At 37.1% G+C, this 22,106-nt stretch overlaps 1 protein-coding gene across 1 annotated transcript; it reads left to right on the forward strand.

Moving 5' to 3' along the window:
- The first annotated feature begins 578 nt into the window (after positions 1-578).
- Positions 579-21,549, forward strand: LOC138923052 (ATP-binding cassette sub-family D member 2-like). The gene is made up of 7 exons (XM_070259598.1): positions 579-730; positions 3,157-3,260; positions 5,251-6,876; positions 8,420-8,600; positions 17,053-17,174; positions 20,525-20,693; positions 21,431-21,549. The coding sequence occupies exons 3-7, from the start codon at positions 5,578-5,580 to the stop codon at positions 21,532-21,534; spliced, it is 1,875 nt and encodes a 624-aa protein (XP_070115699.1). The 5' UTR covers positions 579-730; positions 3,157-3,260; positions 5,251-5,577; the 3' UTR covers positions 21,535-21,549.
- Positions 21,550-22,106: the final 557 nt, after the last annotated feature.

A 22,106-nucleotide genomic window follows, 5' to 3' on the forward strand; every position in this document is an offset into this window, starting at 1 on the left:
CGATATATTGACGCAAAGAAATCCCTTCAAAAAGGGAGAAGCAGGGGCGAGAAGAGGGCTCAGCTGCTCAGAGGTCTCATTAGAGGAGGAGGACCCGGGAGGCGGGGGAGGGAGAGCAGAGAACCTCACCCACGGCGGGCCCCACATGTGAAGCTTTTGGAAAGACAGTGGGGGAAAAGCTGAGCTGCTTTCGGTTTAAGAGCAGAGACATGGCGCTAGGGTCCCCCGGCTTGGGGAAGATTAAAAGACCTCTCCTAGCAAGTTGCCCCCAGGCAAGGCTGTGCCCTCCCCTCCGAGGCCTAGGAAAGAGGCGCCATGACGGGAATGCACGTCCAGGGACGCAAGGCTACAGTCTCAAGCTCCAGCAGCACGACTCACCTGGAGCCCCCGACCCAGTTCATCTCCCCAAAACTTCTGAGAAGACACTGGGGTTCTGACAGCTGCACTTCAGACGGCTCCGTTCAGGGCTAAGCCACAGCTTCCTCGGTTTCAGCCCGCTCCTCTCCGGCCCACGGACCTATAGCCCAGCCTCCCTACAGCCTTTGCGGCCTGGTTAGGCTCCTTCCGCGTCTCCCGGCAGCCTCTGCGGTTTCTGCGGCGACGCTGTCCTGATAGGGCCGCAGGGGACGCCGTGGGAAAGCAGCGCGTCCGAAGGAGGAAGAACACAGCAGTTTCAACCGGTCGGGCGAAGGAACCCTCAAGAAATCAAGTGTCGGGCTGTGGCCGCAGGGTTAGTGTTTCAAACCACCCCCACCATAGTTTTATTTACTTTGGTGTAGGTCTCAGCCTTTTTCTTTTTAGGTCAAAGAACAGACTGAGGGGAGAAAAAGAAGGCAAGAACAAAGATATGGATCCGTAATCCTCAAGATGATGTTTCCATTCCCACATCACTCCACATCCAAATCCTTTAAATATCTTTCACGTGCAGTTTCAATATTCAGTACACAGTTGTTTATTAGAAATATTGCGCTGTAGTAACTTACCATTTTGTGGGTTTCTTAGAGAGCTTGATCAAAACTGGGTTTAGCTGTAAAGACCCAAAGACTTTAAACACCTTACCGAAAAAAATCTCAAAACGAAAGTTGGATTTTAGTGATCGTTTCTGTGTTATGTTTGTATATCCTCACAAAATGTTTATCTTACACACTGTTCTATGATATTTTGGTTAGAAACTAGAAATCTCCTGTACCAAACAAATGCACAAAATGGTTTTTTTTCCCCAATTGTCATGATTGTTTTCCAGATTTTTAATCTGGGCAACCTCTCATTTTCAAATATGATACATTTTCTGTTAACTCATTGGGAAATAGTGCCTAAAATATAGTTGCCTAAAATAGGATTATGTGCCCTGGTAGACATCGTTTAATCATAGAAATACTGATTTTTGTCACAAAAATTCACCAAAGTATATCTATCATTGGTTTGAATTAAACCAAGTGAGTATAGCATTTCAGAACAAATTAGTCTTCGTCATGGAGTAGCTCATCGTTTTTCAGTAACTAAACCATACAGTCGAGTCAGAAGCAATGGCCCAGTGCGTTAGCCTTTCCTACTTTCAACATTTTGAAACAGGTACAAATTAACTAAATTAACTAGAAGGGGAAAATAATTTTATAGAGGATTGACTGACCTTTTAAAATATATTCTATAGGTAGAGACATAAAGGACAGGTTGACCAATCTGTTGAGAAGAGTCAAGAAGTGGGAGCTGGATAGAACCGTGTCTTCTCTCTGACTAGAGTCACTGCTTTCCTTCCAGTCACAGAGAGGCAGTGGAAGTGGTCAATTAGGCTAAGGAAAGATTAATCTATGAGATACATCCTCAGACAAGATATTTGCTGGGTTTTCCTTCACAGCAAAAGACATTTCATTATGAACCAGTTATTAGGTGGTTATTTGTAACAGATGAAATATTGACCTAAGATCTCATCTTCATTGTGTTTGTGGCTCACATGAATAAGGCTAGCATGACTGGTAGATAATGAGTCAAATGCTGTGCTATTTTAGGGCCAGTAGGGCAATTAGGTAATCTCGGGTCAGGAAACAGTTCAAGAAAGGAATACAGCACAGATAAAATACTACTTAGCATTTGCTGAGAAGGAAATGCATCCCAAATCTTAAACCTTAATTTGTCTTTACTGCTAAAAATTATTTACTCTCTGGTGATTTACTATCTAAACACATAATACATATTATCTACATTATACATTTTTATTCATATACTTATATATGTAGGTCTCTTTATTATAAAAATTTATTTCTGATGTTTTACTGTTTAGAAAGCATGTAGTTTTCCTAATATATGTGTATATATATAGTCTCTAATATATATATAAAGTCTATTTAATCCTGCTCTTCCATGGTTGTTGGTAATGTCCACTGTGACACTGACATTGAGAGTATCACACTTGAGAACAGAGTAATTTGATAATTATTGCTTATTTTTTAACTTTCATTCATTTTCAAGATCTTTTTTTAAGATTATTTCTCCTCTCTTAAGAAAAATTTTAATGCTTTCCCATGTAAACACATGTAAAGTTGAGAAGATTGAGTGGAAATTAGGCTGAATTATGTTTACTATAGTAACAAGTGACTTTTTTTCACTCTTTTTTTCTCACCTAGTTTGAAATTCAAACTAAATTAGCATTCTTTCTGCTTTAATTGCATGGCAATATAAAAAATGAAAGAAGTATCTTGACATTCTTAGTTTCTTACTTAAATACCATATATTTCCAACTGGAATTATGTATCTGTTTTCCTATCATCTTGAATTCTTCCTCTGCCTTCCCTGAAGTCTTGAGCTTGGTCTCAGATGCTAGGACCAACCCTGACTCTTGGGGGTAGGGTAGAGTGAAGGGTGGGAGTGGAATTAAAATGGTGATAGTTACATCTGTACTTAAGTGGCTCATCATTAGGTCAAATCTCACATTAACCTTTTCCCCAGTTCTAGTAACTGGCCTCCAACCTTCCCTGCACCACAATTCCGGTAACCAAATTTCTGTCTTTCTATCTTGATTATTTTCCTCATTCTAACAAGTCTTTCACTCAAGCCAATAAAAGCTTGTTCCTATACCCTAGCTTCATTATCAGTTGATAAACTGACCTACCTACAACTAAGTGCAGGCCTGATTTGATCTCTAACCTTCTTTGCTTCTAGATTTCCCACTGCCCTGCTCCTCCCCTGATGTGGCTGTCCTATGCCAGTGATGCAGGCCACTTGCCTCGACTGCCAGCTGCTTGCTGACCGGCGTAACCCTCTGTGTAAGTGTTCTGCCTGGCTGAACATCCTCCTATCACCCCCAGCTAAGTTTACCCTGGCCCTCCACCTGTCTTATCACAGTCAGGAGATGTGACATAAAGAATTAAAGTTTATAAGGGTAAGAGATCCTTACTTTGACACGTGAGAAACGTGAGATTAGGAATAAAAGATTTTGAAAATAACCACTATAACACTATGATCTCTACATACAGACTTAGAAAGTCTCAATGGAATGAATGATAGATTGTGCTGCTAATATGGTCAGCTATAAAAGAAATTTGCATGAATTTGCCACTCATGTATTAGTCAGTCTGCTGAATTGAATGCAAACAAATGAAAAGAGACCTGTGATGATTCTTGAAATTCATATAGGTACATGGGAAAGGAGTTTTAAAAGTTTAAGGCTATTGTTACTTATGAAAAGGAGAATAGTTCTTTATTCACAGTAAACTGAATAATGAAGATCATTCAACACTGAAACAGGTTTTATATTCTAGCACAAGGGTTGGCAAACTTCTTCTGAAGAGGGCCAGATAGTGAATATTTTAGGCTCTGTTTCATCTATCCAGCTCTGGCTCTGTGGCTTGCAAGCCATAGAAAATAAGTAAATAAATAAATGGGTGTGGCTGTGTTCCAATAAAACTTTATTTATGGACACTGAAATAAAAATTTCATGTAATTTTCATGCACCACAAAATATTATTATTCTTGTGATGTGTTTTCAACCATTTTAAAATGTAAAAACTGTTCTTATCTCAAGGGCCATAAAAAAATAGGTGGCAGGCCAAATTTGGCCCACTGGTTGGGTTATAATTTGCCAACCTCTGTTCTAATTTAATGCATATCTTCCCAGGCTTCCAGTTGACTAGAAATGTGTATGTATGTTGTGGGGGGTGGTGGGTGTGGGGAAGCAAAAATGCTTTTGCATATTCGAAAACACACTCATCCTTACCTAAACATTTTACATATTTAAAAGTATGCAGAATTTTGCTTGACTGTTTAGCAGTTTAAGTCCTCTATTAGGGATGTAGGGAAAATTTTTTTAACACTCTTTGTTTGAATCAAATAACCAAAGTGGGAAGTAGCCAATAGATTATCTCTAAGCCTAAACAAAACAAGCAAAACAAAAGTTTGCAAAAGACAAAGAACTCTCAAAAAAGGTCCCAGAGAAGCTATTTCCACCATCTAACTCCAGTTGGATTCCCAAATGGTTAACTTTAGGTTATAAAGTCACACACCTCCAAGTAACAACTATCTAAAGGACGCAAGAGGGTGGTAGAAGTGAAACACTGCTCTTTTTTATTCAATAGTCACCTTGTAAATAAATACCAGTGCATCAGATCTCCATTGCTAAAAATAGCAGTTGTGGGGCTGGAAGATTTTTATTGTAAGGACAAGTAAACATAGAGATGGAGATATAGCAAAGAACTATTTTCTATAATGCAGAAGACTTCTCTCCTATTTATTTACAAAATATGCCCTCAATTACGACTTGTCTGATAGATTCTGGGACTTCATGAGAAACACAGGCAGAAAAAATAAAATAAAATGGGACTGAAAAACAGATCTAAGTATTTGATAGTTTGCTTTCTCCAGTGTCCCTCCCGCTTGTCTCTTTCCTCTCTCTCCCTTTCAGATTCAGTCCATACCCTTTCACATTCATTCCATATCCTTTTCACATTCATTTCATGTTGGTCCTCTTGCCCCTCCTCCCTCATCTCCCTAGCTCCTTCTGCCTCATCTCGTTTTATAGCGCTTGGAAATTTCCTTTTCTTTCTGCTCTTCCCCTTGTGGTATCTACTAAAACCTTAGAGGAGTGATGTATATTCTGAAACTTCTGTGCGTTTCTAAGTGACGCTGAGCATGCTCAGTAGCTGGGGCAGGTTTTGTCGCCCGCAGCTGCCCTGATTCGACCTTTCCCAAAATAGACATTTAACTCTTTGGACTCCTGCCTAAGGATGTAATTCGCTTTGCTTTCTCCTCATTTTCAAGGTTCAAAGGGAAGTGGCGAGGATTCCAAGGTCCCACCATCCTCACAGCCAATGAGGGGCCTGTGAGGGAGGAGCTTGGGGCAGCTTAGTGCAGCTTGAGCTTCTGAGGGAATCATCCTCAGTAGGTGCAGTGGAGTCTGAGCTCCGCTGCACCTGTCACAGCAGAACAAAATTGAAAAAAACAAAAGCAAAATTTAAGAAAAGAAGAGAAGAAATGCTGCGGACTATGGAACCCTGTAGGACTTTCTGAAACATTTGCTGGGGATTCTGGTGGATCATGATCTTTTAAAACCAATTCTTTTTGAAGCCGGTTTGGGTAATTGGGAAAATGACACATATGCTAAATGCAGCAGCTGATCTAATGAAATGGACCAGATCTAGCGCTGCTAAAAGGGCTGCCTGCCTGGTGGCTGCGGCATATGCTCTGAAAACCCTCTATCCCATCATTAGCAGGCGTTTAAAGCAATCTGGCCACAGGAAGAGAAAAGAAGCAGCTTACCCGACTGCAGAGAACAGAGAAATACTGCATTGCACCGAGACCACTTGTAAAAATTCTTCGCCTGGAGTGAATGCAGATTTTTTCAAACAGCTACTAGAACTTCGGAAAATTCTCTTTCCAAAACTTGTGACCACTGAAACAGGGTGGCTCTGCCTCCACTCGGTGGCTCTGATCTCGAGAACATTTCTGTCTATCTATGTGGCTGGTCTGGATGGACAAATCGTGAAAAGCATTGTGGAAAAGAAGCCTCGGGCTTTCATCATCATATTAATCAAGTGGCTTATGATTGCCATCCCTGCTGCCTCTGTGAACAGTGCGATAAGGTACCTGGAGTGCAAACTGGCTTTCATCATCAAATTACTCAAGTGGCTTATGATTGCCATCCCTGCTGCCTCTGTGAACAGTGCGATAAGGTACCTGGAGTGCAAACTGGCTTTCATCATCAAATTACTCAAGTGGCTTATGATTGCCATCCCTGCTGCCTCTGTGAACAGTGTGATAAGGTACCTGGAGTGCAAACTGGCTTTCATCATCAAATTACTCAAGTGGCTTATGATTGCCATCCCTGCTGCCTCTGTGAACAGTGCGATAAGGTACCTGGAGTGCAAACTGGCTTTCATCATCAAATTACTCAAGTGGCTTATGATTGCCATCCCTGCTGCCTCTGTGAACAGTGCGATAAGGTACCTGGAGTGCAAACTGGCTTTGGCCTTCAGAACTCGCCTAGTAGACCATGCCTGTGAAACCTATTTTACAAATCAGACTTATTATAAGGTGATCAATATGGATGGGAGGCTGGCAAACCCTGACCAGTCTCTTACTGAGGATATTATGATGTTCTCCCAATCTGTGGCTCACTTGTATTCTAATCTGACCAAACCTATTTTAGATGTAATCCTGACCTCCTATACGCTCATCCAGACTGCTACATCCAGAGGAGCTAGCCCAATTGGGCCCACCCTATTAGCAGGGCTTGTGGTATATGCCACTGCTACAGTGTTGAAAGCCTGCTCTCCCAAATTTGGTAAATTGGTGGCTGAAGAAGCTCATAGAAAAGGCTGTTTGCAGTATGTGCACTCCAGAATTATAGCCAAGGTTGAAGAAATTGCCTTTTACAGAGGACATAAGGTAAGATAGAAATTAAGATGATGGGTGAAATGTGAGACTGTTCGAGCTGCCACTGCAGTGCTAGATACCATCTGTTGTACTGTTGATGGACCCACTTCTTTAGCGTTTTAGACTCCGATGACATCTAAACCTGTACTAGAATGTATGCTTCCTTACCCTTTTTACTCACAAGTTGTTAAAGAATTATAGAGTGCAAACTTTTCTAAAGTTTCATGAGAATAAAATTTTCAGCACTCAGTCTACTTAGCCTCAGTTACCCAAACATGCTCAGAATTATCTCTGAAGCATTTTCTTAAAACTTAAATCCTAATTGGTTGTAGAACATTAGAAGAAAATGTGTTTGGAAACTGAGTAAACACATGTCCATTGAGATGGAAAATTTAGGATGGTATTCTCTTGGTGTTACTATTGAGGGCCCTTTGTTTTTAAGAGGAAAAAAGACCCTGTCCTTTTACATGAAAGACAAGTTTAACAATTTTGCATGCCTGGTCAGCAATGGAGGGTCCTCAGTCCTAAGAAGTGCAGGAGAGTGTGTCTCACAAATGGCATTTCCAACTCTTAGTTAATGTTCAGCACCATGTTTGACACAAATAAAAAGAGGCAGTGAAATGAAATTTTGTCTGGCTTTGAGAGAAAAGCTAAGATTAGAGAAGAAATGAGGAGGAGAAAAGGAATTTCAGAACGTTATTTCTGAATACTAAAGATTTTCGACATTAAGCAGATCCCTAAAATAGTTAGCCTAATTACATAAACTTCCAGAGCATTGAAGTAACCTCAGAATATTAAATACGACCAAATTTTTTAAGGTGATGCATCTGAAATCTTAATACAAATGACTTAGTACAAATGAAATATTCAGGTATTCTTAAGTTGAAATGGTATTTTAATTCCCAAGCAGAATTATTTACTTTTTGAAGCATCATTAGTTATCAAGACAAACGTTTACAGTAGTAGGAATCTGAAGAAGAAAATTTAAAGCAAATTTAGGACTTCTACTCCCCCTTGAAAATTGTCCTTATATGTTGTATTAGTCATATTGACTTGTGATTCTTCTTGAATCATTGAACTCAGTGATTTAAATTATACCATGCTGTAGGCTTCCGGCATTTAAGACAAAATCCAGCAAATTGAGTTAGTTCGAAAATGGAATCTAATTACACATATGTGTGTCATGTGTTTATTTTCAAATATTTTTGGTGTGATCAAGAAGGATAAAGTTCTAACATTGTTTACTCATGTCTTATAGAATATCGTTTAATTTTAACCTCATGCATGTAATTTTGAAATAAAAATTATAAATCACTGACATGTACTTTATATTTACTAAGTATCATGGGTTTTTTTCAATAATATAGGTGTGACCAAATTAAACAATAATGACTCATTCTTATATTAATCTGTATTTTTTAGTTGTTAGAATCATAGATCATACTATACTAAGTAAAACAAAATAATGTGTACCTATCTTTAAAGAAAGCCTTCAGACATACAGTATTTACTTTTGTAACTCATGCTGGGTTCTTGCCTCTTTTTCCCTCTATAGGTGGAAATGAAGCAACTCCAGAAAAGTTACAAAGCTTTAGCCGATCAGATGAACCTCATTTTATCCAAACGTTTGTGGTGCATCATGATAGAGCAGTTCTTGATGAAGTATGTTTGGAGCAGCAGTGGACTGATTATGGTGGCTGTACCTATTATCACTGCAACTGGCTTTGCAGATGGTGGTAATGACATTTATGCTTAATCTTCAATATATGTTTAGGATTATTTCTCTTGAAGGTGTCACTGCTGGTTTTGTGTGAGTGAAACTGAATATGTAGCCATTTTTCTGTGGTCATTAATGGTCAGAAACAAAGGCAGACTTTGCAACATCCAATAATAATACCTGCAATGTGAAAGGAGATAAGTGGCTCAAAAGTCCTTTCCAGTTGTGAGATATTTCAAATTAATATCTTGAAAAGCAGTGTAAGTTCTCTCCATGTGTTTTAAACTTCAGTTCTGCACATCCCATGTATTTAGTCTATAAATATTCTATAACTGGATCTGCCCTGTTTTGTGATTTGAAGAGTTGGTTGACTACATTAGGCAACTAGGAATATTGTTTTAGGAAGTGCTTCACACCATGGAAGGAGATCTCCTCTACTTGTAGGTAACATAGATAAAGCTCCTATGTAGCATGATTTGGTGGCATTGTGGGGGTAGGGGTTGTCAAGCTGCCCCTGTCTAATTCTAGCTATCACCACCCCAGTGGTTTTTACCAACATTTTTCATCTTTGGGATAACTAAGAAAGATAAGGACAACAAGAACAATATTAAAACGTTCTGTAATACTTGAGATGGGAGTTTGGGTCTTAATGGGCAGAGACAAAGGGGAGTTAATTAAATTAGCAGCATTTTCTGCTCTTCCTCCAAAATAAAACGTTCCCCCTTCTCTTTAAAAACCACTTGGTCAAAATTGGCCTTAGTGTTGAAGTAACTAAATAAAAGCATGGGCTTTGTAGTAAGACAGAGCTTAGCTCAACTCTTGGCTTTCCCTCTTCCTGCCTGTATCCTCTCAGTCATGTTAATTAAACTCTGAACCTCCATTTCCTCATCTGTAAAAGGAGAATTGGAAAGGCTACTTCAGAGGACTGTTGGGAGGATTTAACAGAATAATGTTTATAAAGTACAGAGCATGCTCTTGACGTTCTTGATATAGAGTGACAATTATTACCTAGGAAACAAAAGGCAACACTGAGAATAAGGTAACAGAATTCACACTATTTTACGGCTATTTTTGGTGTAGAATTAAGAATTAAGTTATTTGTTTGAAGTCATCTAATAAAAACAAGTAAAAGAATTACCCTATACTTTAATATTTTGAAACAGTGCTTCAATGCTTTAACCAATTATTACAAAAAAACTTGTCAAATTTGAGTCATTCTTAACCTAAAATTGTTCATTTTAGTAAATTGGAATTTGTCAATCCCATGTGATAAGACTGTAGATATACCAAATATACTCCACAACTCAACTGTCTAATACTGTGTTTAGACCACTGGGAAACTGAATTTTATCTATTTTTATGTTTTCAAAGTTTTATTTTTCAAAAAATCATTTAAAAAGTTTATATTGAATAAGGTGTTGTTGGTAATAGTATTTTTAGACATAATCCTTTCATTATAAGATAAAATAAATTGCTTTTTCAAAAAAGTATTGGAGAAAAAAATGACACAAAAATTTATGGTCTTGAGATTAGTTTTAGTAAGACACAACAAAATTATCAGATATTCATAGTGGGTCTAAGTATATGGATGTTTTAAAAGGTTCGTATATAACGTATAGAGACAACACCAATGACAAGATCATGGTGTAGTTCTCTTAGTGCTTGGAAGCACGGGTCTTATTACAAAACCCCAGAGTATTCAACATAGAGCAGAGAAAATGCAGCTATTAATGGTGACAAATTAACCCCACAGAGACCAGTAAGAAGTAAACAGTATATGCAAAGAATCTAACAATCTTATTTCTATGGGTGATGTAATAAGATATTTAAAAATAAATCCTGAAAATATCATATTAAATTAAAGAAACAACATTAAAATTTCACATTGAAATTATGATAATCACAGTGATGCAAGTAAAATAAAGTAATTCTTAAAGCTTCTTTTCAAAAGAGGATTTTATACAAAGAGAAGCAGTATAAGAATGTCATAGAAGAAAAAAATAAATTCGTATGACAGCATTATTATGAGAAGGTGCTTCAATATCTTCTGTAATTTCTAATGTTACTATATATACGCTTATAACGTTTGTACGTATTTACTAAAGACATTTGACCTACAATGATTTAACACATGAAAATATTGTTAGCATTTTACTCATACAAAATTATTTTTTCTAAATAATGATATATCTTTGAGGCTTTAGGTCTTGGAATTACATATCATATATTCTAATCTAATCTTCAGTCTTAATTTACACTTATGCCCTGAGTTGTCCCTTATGTTAGAGATGAATTAAATACATGATACTGTATATTTTAAAGCAAAAATAGGTGGAAAAAGTGGGTGAATGAGAGAAGAATGGCAAAGAGAAAAGGGAGAAAAAGTAGGATAGAGGAAAAAAAGACAATACAATAAAGAAGCAGGCCACTGTTCAGATCTTGACTCAGCTATTTAGTAGTTATCCATCCTTGAGAAATTTGCATAAACTTTATATGCCTCAGTTTTCCTCTCTTAACCATAGGTATAGTAATATATATCTTACAGAATTATGAAATTGTATATAATGTATTTAATGTGCTTTGAAACAGTTCTCAGCAAGTAGTAAGAATTTAGGTGGATCATTGTTAATATTTATTCTATTCTTACCATGTGGGCTCTGGCATCAGATTGCCTGGGTTCAAATGCTTACTCTTTTGCTTACTAGGCTATGACTATGGGCAAGTCATTTAACCTTCTTGTGCTTCAATTTCCTCATTTCTGAAATGGGAGAAATTATAGCAGGGTTGTTAGGAGGATTAAAGAAGAGTACATGTGTAAAACTTAGAACAATGCCTGCTTCATCGAAAATGCTCAATAGACATTTGCTGGCACGATTATTGTTGTTAAGAGAGCAAGATATTTAAAAGTGATTAGGAAGTCAGAGGTAAAAGTGCAGATAGGAGGAAGAGCCTGCATAGTTTTTTTGGAGGAGAAAAGAAAAATAGTTTTGTAGTAGATTTGTTATACCACCCACCTACAACTTCAAGTGAAATCTTATGGTTAGGACAGGATTATGTTTATATTCAAGTTCACATTACAAAATTGCATGTGGAATCATGCCATTTTCACTCAGACGAGGAGCTTAGAGGTCATCCAGTCTGGAGCCCCAGATTTGCCTCAGGGCACACAGATGGTTAGTGGAAGCACTAAGGATAGAAGACATTATGTGATTCCTAGTGTGTTACTTTTCTTACCTTCATCACGCTACCTCCGTTTAGCTATATTGGAACTTAGTCTATAAGGGACTTAACTTAGTTTGAGACCAAGCAATCGTGGGAGCTAATGCTTGAAATAGAGGCATTGAAATAGTTAATTATATATAGTTTCTGTTATATTTTCTTAGAGGACATTACCCCTTTCTTTGCTTTGTATTAAGAGAAAGACTGAAATTATGTCAAGAAAATAGTTACCTGGGAGCTGTATCTCAATTTTTTAATATTATAGGCCACTTTTCTTCTCTTCATATCAAAAGCAGTTCTGGGCAAGGCCAGGGAAAGCTACTTATAGGTCCCTTCTGCCGGACCTTATCACAGACACCTGACAGGCAGTGAACAGTGCACCTAAGCCACTAGCACTGCCAGTAGCGTCCACATGTTGGTGATCTGCTAACGTGAGGTGGCACCTCAGAAGTAGCAACTGAAAGCACTCTTAGGAATGGAACTGAACTCTACCATAACCCTCATAACATGGGTGATATTTTATTCCTAAAATGTACTTCCAACAAGATGATCTCCATAGCTCCTGCTGCAGGAGTATGTCTCATATTCAAATGCCAAATTGTTGAAATATAATTTTGTATTTGGGTCAGTTTACATATGACTACTCTCTTGTTGACCAATTATTGTCACAGTAATTATCAGTACATATCAAAGACATACTTTGTAGCTGTAATTAGCTATTCGTGTCAGGAGCTATAATTTTTAAAGTATAACATACATGCCCACAACGGCACAATCATTAGTGTACCACTCGGTGAACTGTCACAAAGTCAACCCATACACGTAAGCACCACTGAGAAGAAACAGAACCTTACCTTCATCCTAGAAGCTCCCATCCCAGAAACCCCTTCCCAGTCTTATCCTCATCTTCAGCCTCCTACCCCCATCCCCACTTCCTCCTGCCCCTGCCCCCATGCCACAGCAAAGGCAGGCATTTTACCGATCATTCATTAGTATTTGCTGGGTTTTGAGCCTTATATAAATAGTATCATGCAGTACGTATGAGAGTTTTAGTTGCTCCACATCTTTGTCAATGTTTGATGTGAGTCTTTTTCCTTTTAGGCATTCTTATGAGTGTATAAGCGTGCTTCATTGTAGTCTTAATTTGCATTTCTCTGATGACTGAGGAGGTTAAGCACTTTTCATTTGTTTATTGGCTACTTGGATAGCCTTTTTTATGAAGTACCGATAAGTTTTTTCTTCATTTTTAAACTGGCTTATCTGGTTTTTGCTTGTTCATTTGTAAAGCTCTTGTGTATTCTGTAATGAGTAGTTTGTCAGATACACACACACACACACACACACTCAAATCTCTTTTCCCACTCTATTCTTGCCTTTTCAGTCTCTTAAGTGTCTAAGAGAAGTTCATAATTTTAATATAGTTCAATTTATCAATCATTTTCTTTGTTGTTAGTGCTTTTTTTGTCCTGTTTAAGAAATATTTGTGTCACCCAAGGTCATAGAGTTATTCTCCTATTTTTTTTTTTTTTTTTTTTTTGAGGAAGATTAGCCCTGAGCTAACTACTGCCAATCCTCCTCTTTTTTTTTCTGAGGAAGACTAGCCCTGAGCTAACATCCATGCCCACCTTCCTCTACTTTATACATGGGACGCCTACCACAGCATGGCGTTTGCCATGCGGTGCCATGTCTGTACCCGGGATCTGAGCCAGCGAACCCCAGGCCATCGAGAAGCAGAACGTGCCAACTTAACCGCTGCACCACTGGGCCGGCCCTCTCCTATTTTATCTTCTAGAAATTTATTGGTTTTTCATTTCACATTAAGATCATCAGTTAGAATTGATGTTTATATATGGTATGAGGTAGGGTAAGATTCAGATTTGTCAAGGTGGCAAAGATAAAACATAAATGACAAGAAATAAACTCAGATTGTAAGTCCAAAGAAAAAAGTACAGAAGGGTAGCCTGCTTTTTTAATTTTTAAAAAATTAATAGACAATTTTCTTTAGAATAGTTTTAGGTTTACAGAAAAATTGAGCAGAAAGTGTTCAGTTCCCAAATTTCCCCTCCTCCCATAATTTCCCTTGTTATTTACATCTTGTATTAATGTGATACCTTTGTTATAACTGATGAACCAATATTTATACATTAGTAACTGAAGTCCATAGTTTACATTAGGATTCACTCTTTGTATTATACAGTTCTATGGGTTTTCACAAATGTATTACATAACCTTAGTTTTAAATCCTTTCTCACCTTTTCAGTGAAATAGCAACAGATGTGACCGTGTTTCAATATATCCTTTTATTAGCAGAGCTGAAAATAGCAGTAAAATGAGAAGATATAATGTTAAATATTAAATCCTTAAGTGAGGCACTTTTGACAACGTATTCAAAATATTTGGTGAGGAAGATAAAATGTGTTGATCTGGGATACAAAATAGGTGAGTGCTTTAGGTCATGAATTTATATCTCTGACACTGAGGAATGTACCCTTCTCACAGAGGCTATGCAGTTGGCTGTTATGAGCATGGCAAAATACTACTGGCACTGCTCTCACAGTACTTTCCAAAGAACAATCCGTAGAATAAAAGTCAAATGAAATCTGTCCAGAGCTATTTGTAATTTTGTTGCTAAAAGCACGAAGAAAACCCAATAGGCATTAATCTGCTAAAGCGACGTGGAAAGTACCATGCCATGTCAAACACCAGTTCATCTGTGCTAGTGTTTTTACTTCTTAACAGAGACTGTCAGTAAAAGCTACTATTTAAACCGCTTTTAACCCAAATTCATAAAATCCCATGATTATTTTAGATCACCAGCCAGATTCTCTATGAGCCAAAACTATTCTTAGTGCTTTAACTGATTCAGCAATTCACTATTTTGGTAGCTTGCTGAGAATCTTTCGGTAATTTTTTTGTGTCTATCTAAATTTTGTCACACATTTAAATGTAAGAATATCTACATTCTGTTTCCAGTCTATTTATTCAATCACATTTTTCACTCCTCACTTATACCAGCACTCAAAGCCTTTCTTTTTTCATTCCTCAGGGAAACTCACTCACTTCAAGGGGGCTAACAGGAGTCCTCTAGAGCAGTGACAATAGTAGGGCTAGGAGGAACCACATTGGACTATTTGTCCTCTTTTTTTTTTTTAAAGATTGGCACCTGAGCTAACAACTGTTGCCAATCTTCTTTTTTTCCTTCTTCTTCTTCTCCTCCACAAAACCCCCCAGTACATAGTTGTATATTCTAGTTGTGAGTGACTCTGGCTGTGCTATGTGGGACACCACCTCAGCGTGGCCTGCTGAGCGGTGCCGTGTCCGCGCCCAGGATCCCAACCAGCGAAACCCTGGGCTGCCAAAGTGGAGCTCAGGAACTTAACCACTCGGCCACCGGGTGGCCCCTAGACTATTGTAAAAGGGCCCCATGAACTCATGGTGATTCTCATACTCGGGTGAAATCAGTGCCTGACACCAACCCATGCTGTAACTTGATCAAGCTGTTTATCATTCAGTTGGCATTGCTTGAAGTTTCCCTTCTCTGTCCTGTTGCTTATACTATACTTATGATCTATTGAAATTATATGTGGTCTTCAAGGCCTCACTCACAGTCTACTCCTCCATGAAGCATTTCCTGTCTCTTGCAGCAAGAAATGATCTTTGCCTCCTCTAAACACCTCCCATTAACTCTCTTCATAGGCTGCCCTGCATAGTTATTTGGGAACTTATCTTCTCTCTCCTACCAAACTGTAGGCTCCCTAAGGAAAGAGTCTGAAAATCACATTTATCCTTGCATGTCCTATAGCACCTTGCCTAATTTCTTGCATATCTAGGTGTTCAGTAAATATCTGCTGAGTGCATTTTACCTTATATTATGCGTGGATCTCTTTCAAACCCAGCTGAGCTGTCTGTGAGCAAGTAAATATGAAATTATCTGGTAGTCATAATAGGGCATAAGTTAAATATTTGCACTGATATGGAGAAAAAAAACCTTTGCACTGAGATAAGTCAGAGAACAATAAATATCAAAGTTAGACTATGACTATCTATATCACTCTAATTTCTTCATTAATTTTCAGCATTTAATTTAGAACTTTGGAAATAATCTATAGACGGGCCAGATAGAGACTCAAATTGTTGGAAAGATTAAAATAATGACTTGGAGAGAACAATTTTGAAGAATGAGACTAAATTAAATAGATATGCGATAATAACTAGAGAAAATAATAACAGCTAACATTTAGAGAACTTATTATAGGCCATAGATTAGACTAACACTTCATTTGTATTTCACCTTAAAACAACTCTTTGAGATAGAATTGTTTGAGATAGTATTATTGTCTCCCTCATTTACAAATGAGAAAATAGGCATGGAGAGGATAAGTGGCAAGTTCTACTTACCTTACTACCTGCCAATAAGTAGTAAAGCCTGGATTCAAACCTAGTCTGACTCCTCTTAACTGTAATTCTGCATTGACAGTAATTTAGGATGTTCATTCATCTATCCATCCCATCCGTGCATCCATGCATCCATTCAATACACATTAAGGAGTACTATGTGCTGGAGACTCTGCTGAGTACTAGGAATAAAGAATAAAACACACATTCTTGACCCTTAAGAAACTTAAAGTCCATTGGAAAGGCCAGCAAAAGTTTCCAGGGAAACCTTTACTAAAGAGTTAACTCTTGAAGAAAGAGCTAGACAAAGAAGGAAGAGAAGTATATTGAAGTCAGAAGAAATCATGTATGCAAATAGCAGAGGATAAATAGAGTGTTGCATGTTTGGGCTGCCGCTAGACTGTAGAGTGAGGGTTGGTTGAAACAGGTAGACAGAGGCTGGATTATGAGGGTCAGCTAACTTGCATTTCTATTAAAGGAACTACACTAGAAATATTTGCTTGTATTCCTATTAGTAGTATTTTATTGACCAAATCCATAGTATTTGATTGCCTAGCTCTAATAAGGGCAGGGAGTTGAATTTGGAAAAAGTTAAAAGAATGCTAAGTGAAAATAGTCATAATTCCTATAGACTTACTTTTGTTCCAAGTCTCCTTCTAAAAAAATAATGAAACAAAAGAAAGCTTTAAATAAAATCTCGTACAAATATTGTATTTTCAATAATTCATTAAATTTCTAAGAAATTGCTGGTACTAATGAAAAATTTACATGTGGTTGTTTTGGCCATAATTTCATCTGTATAAAATAAAACATTTAGTTACTTGAAAAAACTCAATAGTTTTGTAGTTTGCTTTTAGATCTAGAGGATGGCCCCAAACAAGCTATGGTTAGTGAACGGACAGAAGCCTTTACTACTGCTCGAACTTTATTGGCCTCTGGAGCTGATGCTATTGAAAGGATTATGTCTTCATACAAAGAGGTACTTGCATTTCTCATCATCAATTTGATTAAAATAAGATATATGAAAATCAAGCAAAATGTAAATTACAAGATATACTTAGTATTTTGGAAACATTTTTCTCTACCAAACATTGCTAAGAGTAAGGCAGCCCTCCCAAGTATATTGCTGCTAATAACCTTTAATTTTTACACTTTCAATTATAACTCCTCTTTTTCTGTCTATAGTATGATGTATTTGTTTTTAATTAAAAAAAAAACCCACACCCCTAGGTGTGGATTCTGGAGCCAGAGTGCCTAAATTTAAATTCTTGCTCCAGTATTTACAAATTATATGAACTTACTCAAATTCCTTAACCTGTCTGTGTCTGTTTCATCATCTGTGAAATAAGGATAATGATAGCATTGACTTTGTAGGGTTGTTGTGAGTTAATACATGTAGAATGTTTAAAACAATACATATTAAGCAGTCACTAAATGTTAGCCAATAATATTACTTATATACCTTGCAAACTTTTACTCATCCTTCCTGACAAGTCAAGCCTCACCAACCACCTCTAAAACCCTCTTGTGATTCCACCTTCTTTCCGCCTTCGTTGCAGAGTCTGGCTCTACCTTCTCTGTGTTCACAGTACACCTGGTGCTTTACCACATTGTAATTGACTATCCCCTGCACCAGGCCCTGAGTGGAAAGCAGGAACTGTCTTACTCAGCTTTACATTCTTAATATCCATTTTAATGCTTGGAATGTTGTACGTGGTCAATAAATACTTGCTGAAAGAATGGTAATGACCTGCAAATATCACAGTGTTAAGACTGGAAATCATTTTATTCAGTTCAGATGTTACATAATATTCCCATGGACAGACATTCTCACTATTAATTACTCTTGTGGCTTTTGTATCAATATAAATTGCCAGAGCATCTTTATAAATTTAGCTGCCTATTAAATAAGCCTCGAATAAGCCATATAAAAGAGTTACAAAGTTTGTGATTTACCCACAAAACTTTTCAGTCTCATTCAACAACTGATTTCTTGAATTGGGTTAAAAAAATAAAAGTAAAACCAGTTGTTTAGGGCCACGTACCAAACCAACTCAATTTTAAAAAATTTTTCAAATAGTAATTTTGATAATCTGAAGACACAGTTTTGAGGATAGGTTTTTTGATTAATAAATTACTTATTAAAATTAAATGACAAATCAAAATTTTGGCCATCTCACATTAAAATACTTTGGTATCTAAGTCACAGAAAGAATATCAATTAGTTTTTCTACATTGTCTCCGACACAAAAACTGATTGCATTTTGCTTTATTTTGGCTGACTGTGCTTTGAATCACAGAATGTTCACTTCTAAAGAATCTTATTGCTGCTATGACAGCACATGAAAGCATCATGCATTCTCTGCTAGCTCCAGAGGGAGCAAGGGTCCTTTTTAGAGTTAGAGTTCAAGGGCAAACCCCCTGTCTTATATCCCAAAGTAATTTGTCCACAGTCACATTCTCAGGTTTTTTCAGACACTCTTGGCCCGCTCCACCCTGACTCCTGGTCTACTAACTCCTTGCCTCCTGCTTTTCTTTAATTGACCTCTACATTTGGTTTTGGACTTTTTATTTTTTTATGCAAATATATTTAGCCAGGTTTCTTTTGAATCCATATTTTGTTAATCCTTAGCTCTGTTTTCCTCTGCTTGAGAACTCAGGAGATTTTTGTGGATAACATTTGAGAAATTACCCTTTAAATAGCTATAACATTAACATATAGAAATGCGATACTAATCCAGCTACAGACCTCTCACACAGTAGAAACACGGTAGAAAGCTTTTGACAGTAATATGCACTCTTTTACTGCTTGTTTTGCACACACAAAAATCTTACACAAATGTCAGCATTGTTGTATTATTCCACAATTTATTGTTTAAGAGACATTTACTAGTGACCTGCCTCGCTTACTGGTTCCAGTTTCCTAGTAAACATTTCTGTAAGGGAATGGTTTTTGTGCTTTCCTTTTCACTGAGAAAGATGGTCTTGACAGGAGATGAGTCACCTTTCACAGTACCCTGACAACAAGGTGTTCTTTTAATAGAAAAACAGCAGGAGATTCAGCCTAAATTGGATCACTGGCAGGATAGGAGCAAGGTACCACTCTATTGAGCCTTATGGACTAAAGCAGAGATTTATCTCATCTTATCTTTAATCTCACCTAGAAAACAGTCATATTTAATGTTTTTCTTTGGGCATATAAATCATGTTTGGCTTGAAAAGAAGCTGAATTGTGGAATTTGGACTGAAAAGGAGTTGAAGATTTACATTGAGCTCACTCCCAATTTTGGTATCCTCTAGCAGGGATATTTTCTCTGCCAAGCTTAGGAATTTTGACAATCAATTTGACTCAGAAGCATTCATTTCTAATAAGAAAAATATGTATTTTTCTTCTATTTAAACCCTATTTTAAATTGAAAAAAGATATCAAAATAAAGGATCATAATTTCATTGAATGAACTTAAGCTTTTCACAAAATTTCTAATTTTCTGGAAATGAAATCTGTCATTTGAACGAGTCAAATCAGAAATTTGACTAAAGATTTATTTATTTATGAAGATTTTATTTTTTCCTTTTTCTGCCCAAAGCCCCCCGTACATAGTTGTGTATTTTCAGTTGTGGGTCCTTCTAGTTGTGCTATGTGGAACGCTGCCTCAGCATGGCTTCATGAGCAGTGCCGTGTCTGTGCCCAGGATTCCAACTGGTGAACCCTAGGCCGCTGAAGCAGAGCGTACAAACTTAACCACTCGGCCCCGGGGCTGGCCCCAAAAGATTTGTTTTTTTTAAGATCGGTACCTGAGCCAACATCTGCTGCCAATCTTTTTTTTCCCTTCTCTCCAAAGCCCCCCAGTACACAGTGTATATTCTAGTTGTAGGTCCTTCTGGTTCTGCTATGTGCGATGCTACCTCAGCACGACTTGATGAGCGGTGCTAGGTCTGCACCCAGGATCCAAACCGGCAAAACCCTGGGCCGCTGAAGTGGAGCGTGAAAACTTAACCACTTGGCCATGGGGCCAGCCCCTTGACCAAAGATTTTTAAGTCTCACTAATATTCTGAAATCTTTACATTTTGTTTTTAACCGTGACTTGAATGAATAATTTTTTATGTGTTTTATAATCCCAATCAAACTTACATTGACACGTTGCTATGTTGCTCTCTTGAGAAACTTTTTACCGTTACTTGTTTTAGTTATCAGATATGTTATTTATTTTTCATGTATAATAAAATAGGATCTTTAATATTAAATCAAAAAGCTTATATGATTGCATATTTTTTTAAGTCTGTCTTGAGTATATTAACTCTATTTTATTTCTCTGTGTTGGTTTTAGATCACTGAATTAGCAGGCTATACTGCTCGAGTGTACAATATGTTTTGGGTCTTTGATGAAGTGAAAAGAGGCATTTATAAGAGAACTGCTGTCATGCAAGAGTCTGAAAACCATAGCAAGAATGGAGCTAACATAGAATTATCCCTCAGTGATACGTTGGAAATCAAAGGTATTAGACTCAAATTTTTTTGTATTTTTCCTGTATTTAAGTGTTTATCAACAGAACTAAAGTTTTTTAGAAGCTAGTCTTTAACAGATAAAAGAAACCAACATTTATTTATTTAAATAGTTATTCCTAAACTTAGTATTGCAGTGTGAGGAGTGGTGACTAACATTACCATTAAAAAAAAATTGTTACCTTTATTTAGAACAAAATTTCTAGAATTATTTTTGGAAACTGCACATATGGCAGAATGAATTGTTTGCTTTTAAAAATCAAATAACAGAATTAGAACTAATGTCATATTGTTCTTCATCATCCTATGTTTTTAAACTTATTTGGTTATCATATTTTTAAAAATTATATATAAATGTCTTAATTCCCTTTCTGGGGCACCGTGTTTTTTCTGTAAGAAAAGTTAATTTAGAGAAACAAGTAGTTGTAAAGAGTATGGCTGGGTTATATCAGATAGAGTTTAGCTTTGCTCTCATTATGATGTTGACATTAGGTTATTGGTAAGTAATGTTTCTGAGAAAGATTTTCCAAGTAGATGTGTCAAAACGTCCAAATTTACGTTAAACTTTTCTTTAGATATAGATATCTATATTTCACTTGGTTTTCTGATTTGTTACTGTGAATTATCTTTATAACGAATTTATCTATGTTGCATTATACTTTAAGTTATTTACGTAGTTAAGAATAACGTGTGATAGCTTTTGTAACTTAAGTCGTTCCTTAACTTATAGGAGAAGTTATTGATGTGGATCATGGAATTATTTGCGAAAATGTTCCCATACATACACCAATGGGAGAAGTGGTGGCTTCCAGGCTAAACTTCAAAGTAAGATGATATTCAAAAATCTTCTGATTGTTGCCATCACACTAATAAAAAACAACACAGAATTCATGTACATTTGTTAAATACATGGAGGAGCATATGGAAAGGAGGGGAAATCAAGGAAGGTATGCACAGTGGCTGAATTACAAAAGCAGTTAATTCCTCAGAAAGCAGAAAGAAAGAGAAATTTGATGTCTACTGCTTTATTGCCAGGTTGAAAATTAAAATTACAGTTCACTGAGAGCCTATACAAGGTTCCCAAACGGTTTTTCACACTGCGTTTTCCCTCACCTGAAAAAACAGGCCAAGAGATTGTGACGATCCATAATTAGCGTTTTAATCCATTTGGCAGGACTCAGTGTTTTTCACGTTCTGTGATACTGGGATCTGCGTCTTCACTGTCATGTGTTAAACCTTTAAGTCTTGTCCAAAAGTCATGTCATTACCTAGAGAATCCTTCTGTGAATTCCAGGCAGGTTGCCATCTTTCTGCTTCCGCCTCCTCTCCTCACCTTTACAATGGGGAGAATAACGGTAACCTGCCTTTTGGATGTGAGGATCAAATGAGACAGTTGGTGCAAAGCA

This window comes from Equus caballus, unplaced genomic scaffold (assembly GCF_041296265.1).
Source record: "Equus caballus isolate H_3958 breed thoroughbred unplaced genomic scaffold, TB-T2T haplotype2-0000440, whole genome shotgun sequence".
Taxonomy (NCBI): Eukaryota; Metazoa; Chordata; class Mammalia; order Perissodactyla; family Equidae; genus Equus; species Equus caballus.

Bases quoted from the DNA above. Each gene is read 5' to 3' on its own strand.
- LOC138923052 (XM_070259598.1), top strand. From the start codon at position 5,578: ATGACACATATGCTAAATGCAGCAGCTGATCTAATGAAATGGACCAGA. The intron at 17,175-20,524 runs GTACTTGCATTT...TGTTGGTTTTAG, and splicing joins TTATGTCTTCATACAAAGAG to ATCACTGAATTAGCAGGCTA. The intron at 20,694-21,430 runs GTATTAGACTCA...CTTAACTTATAG, and splicing joins TGATACGTTGGAAATCAAAG to GAGAAGTTATTGATGTGGAT.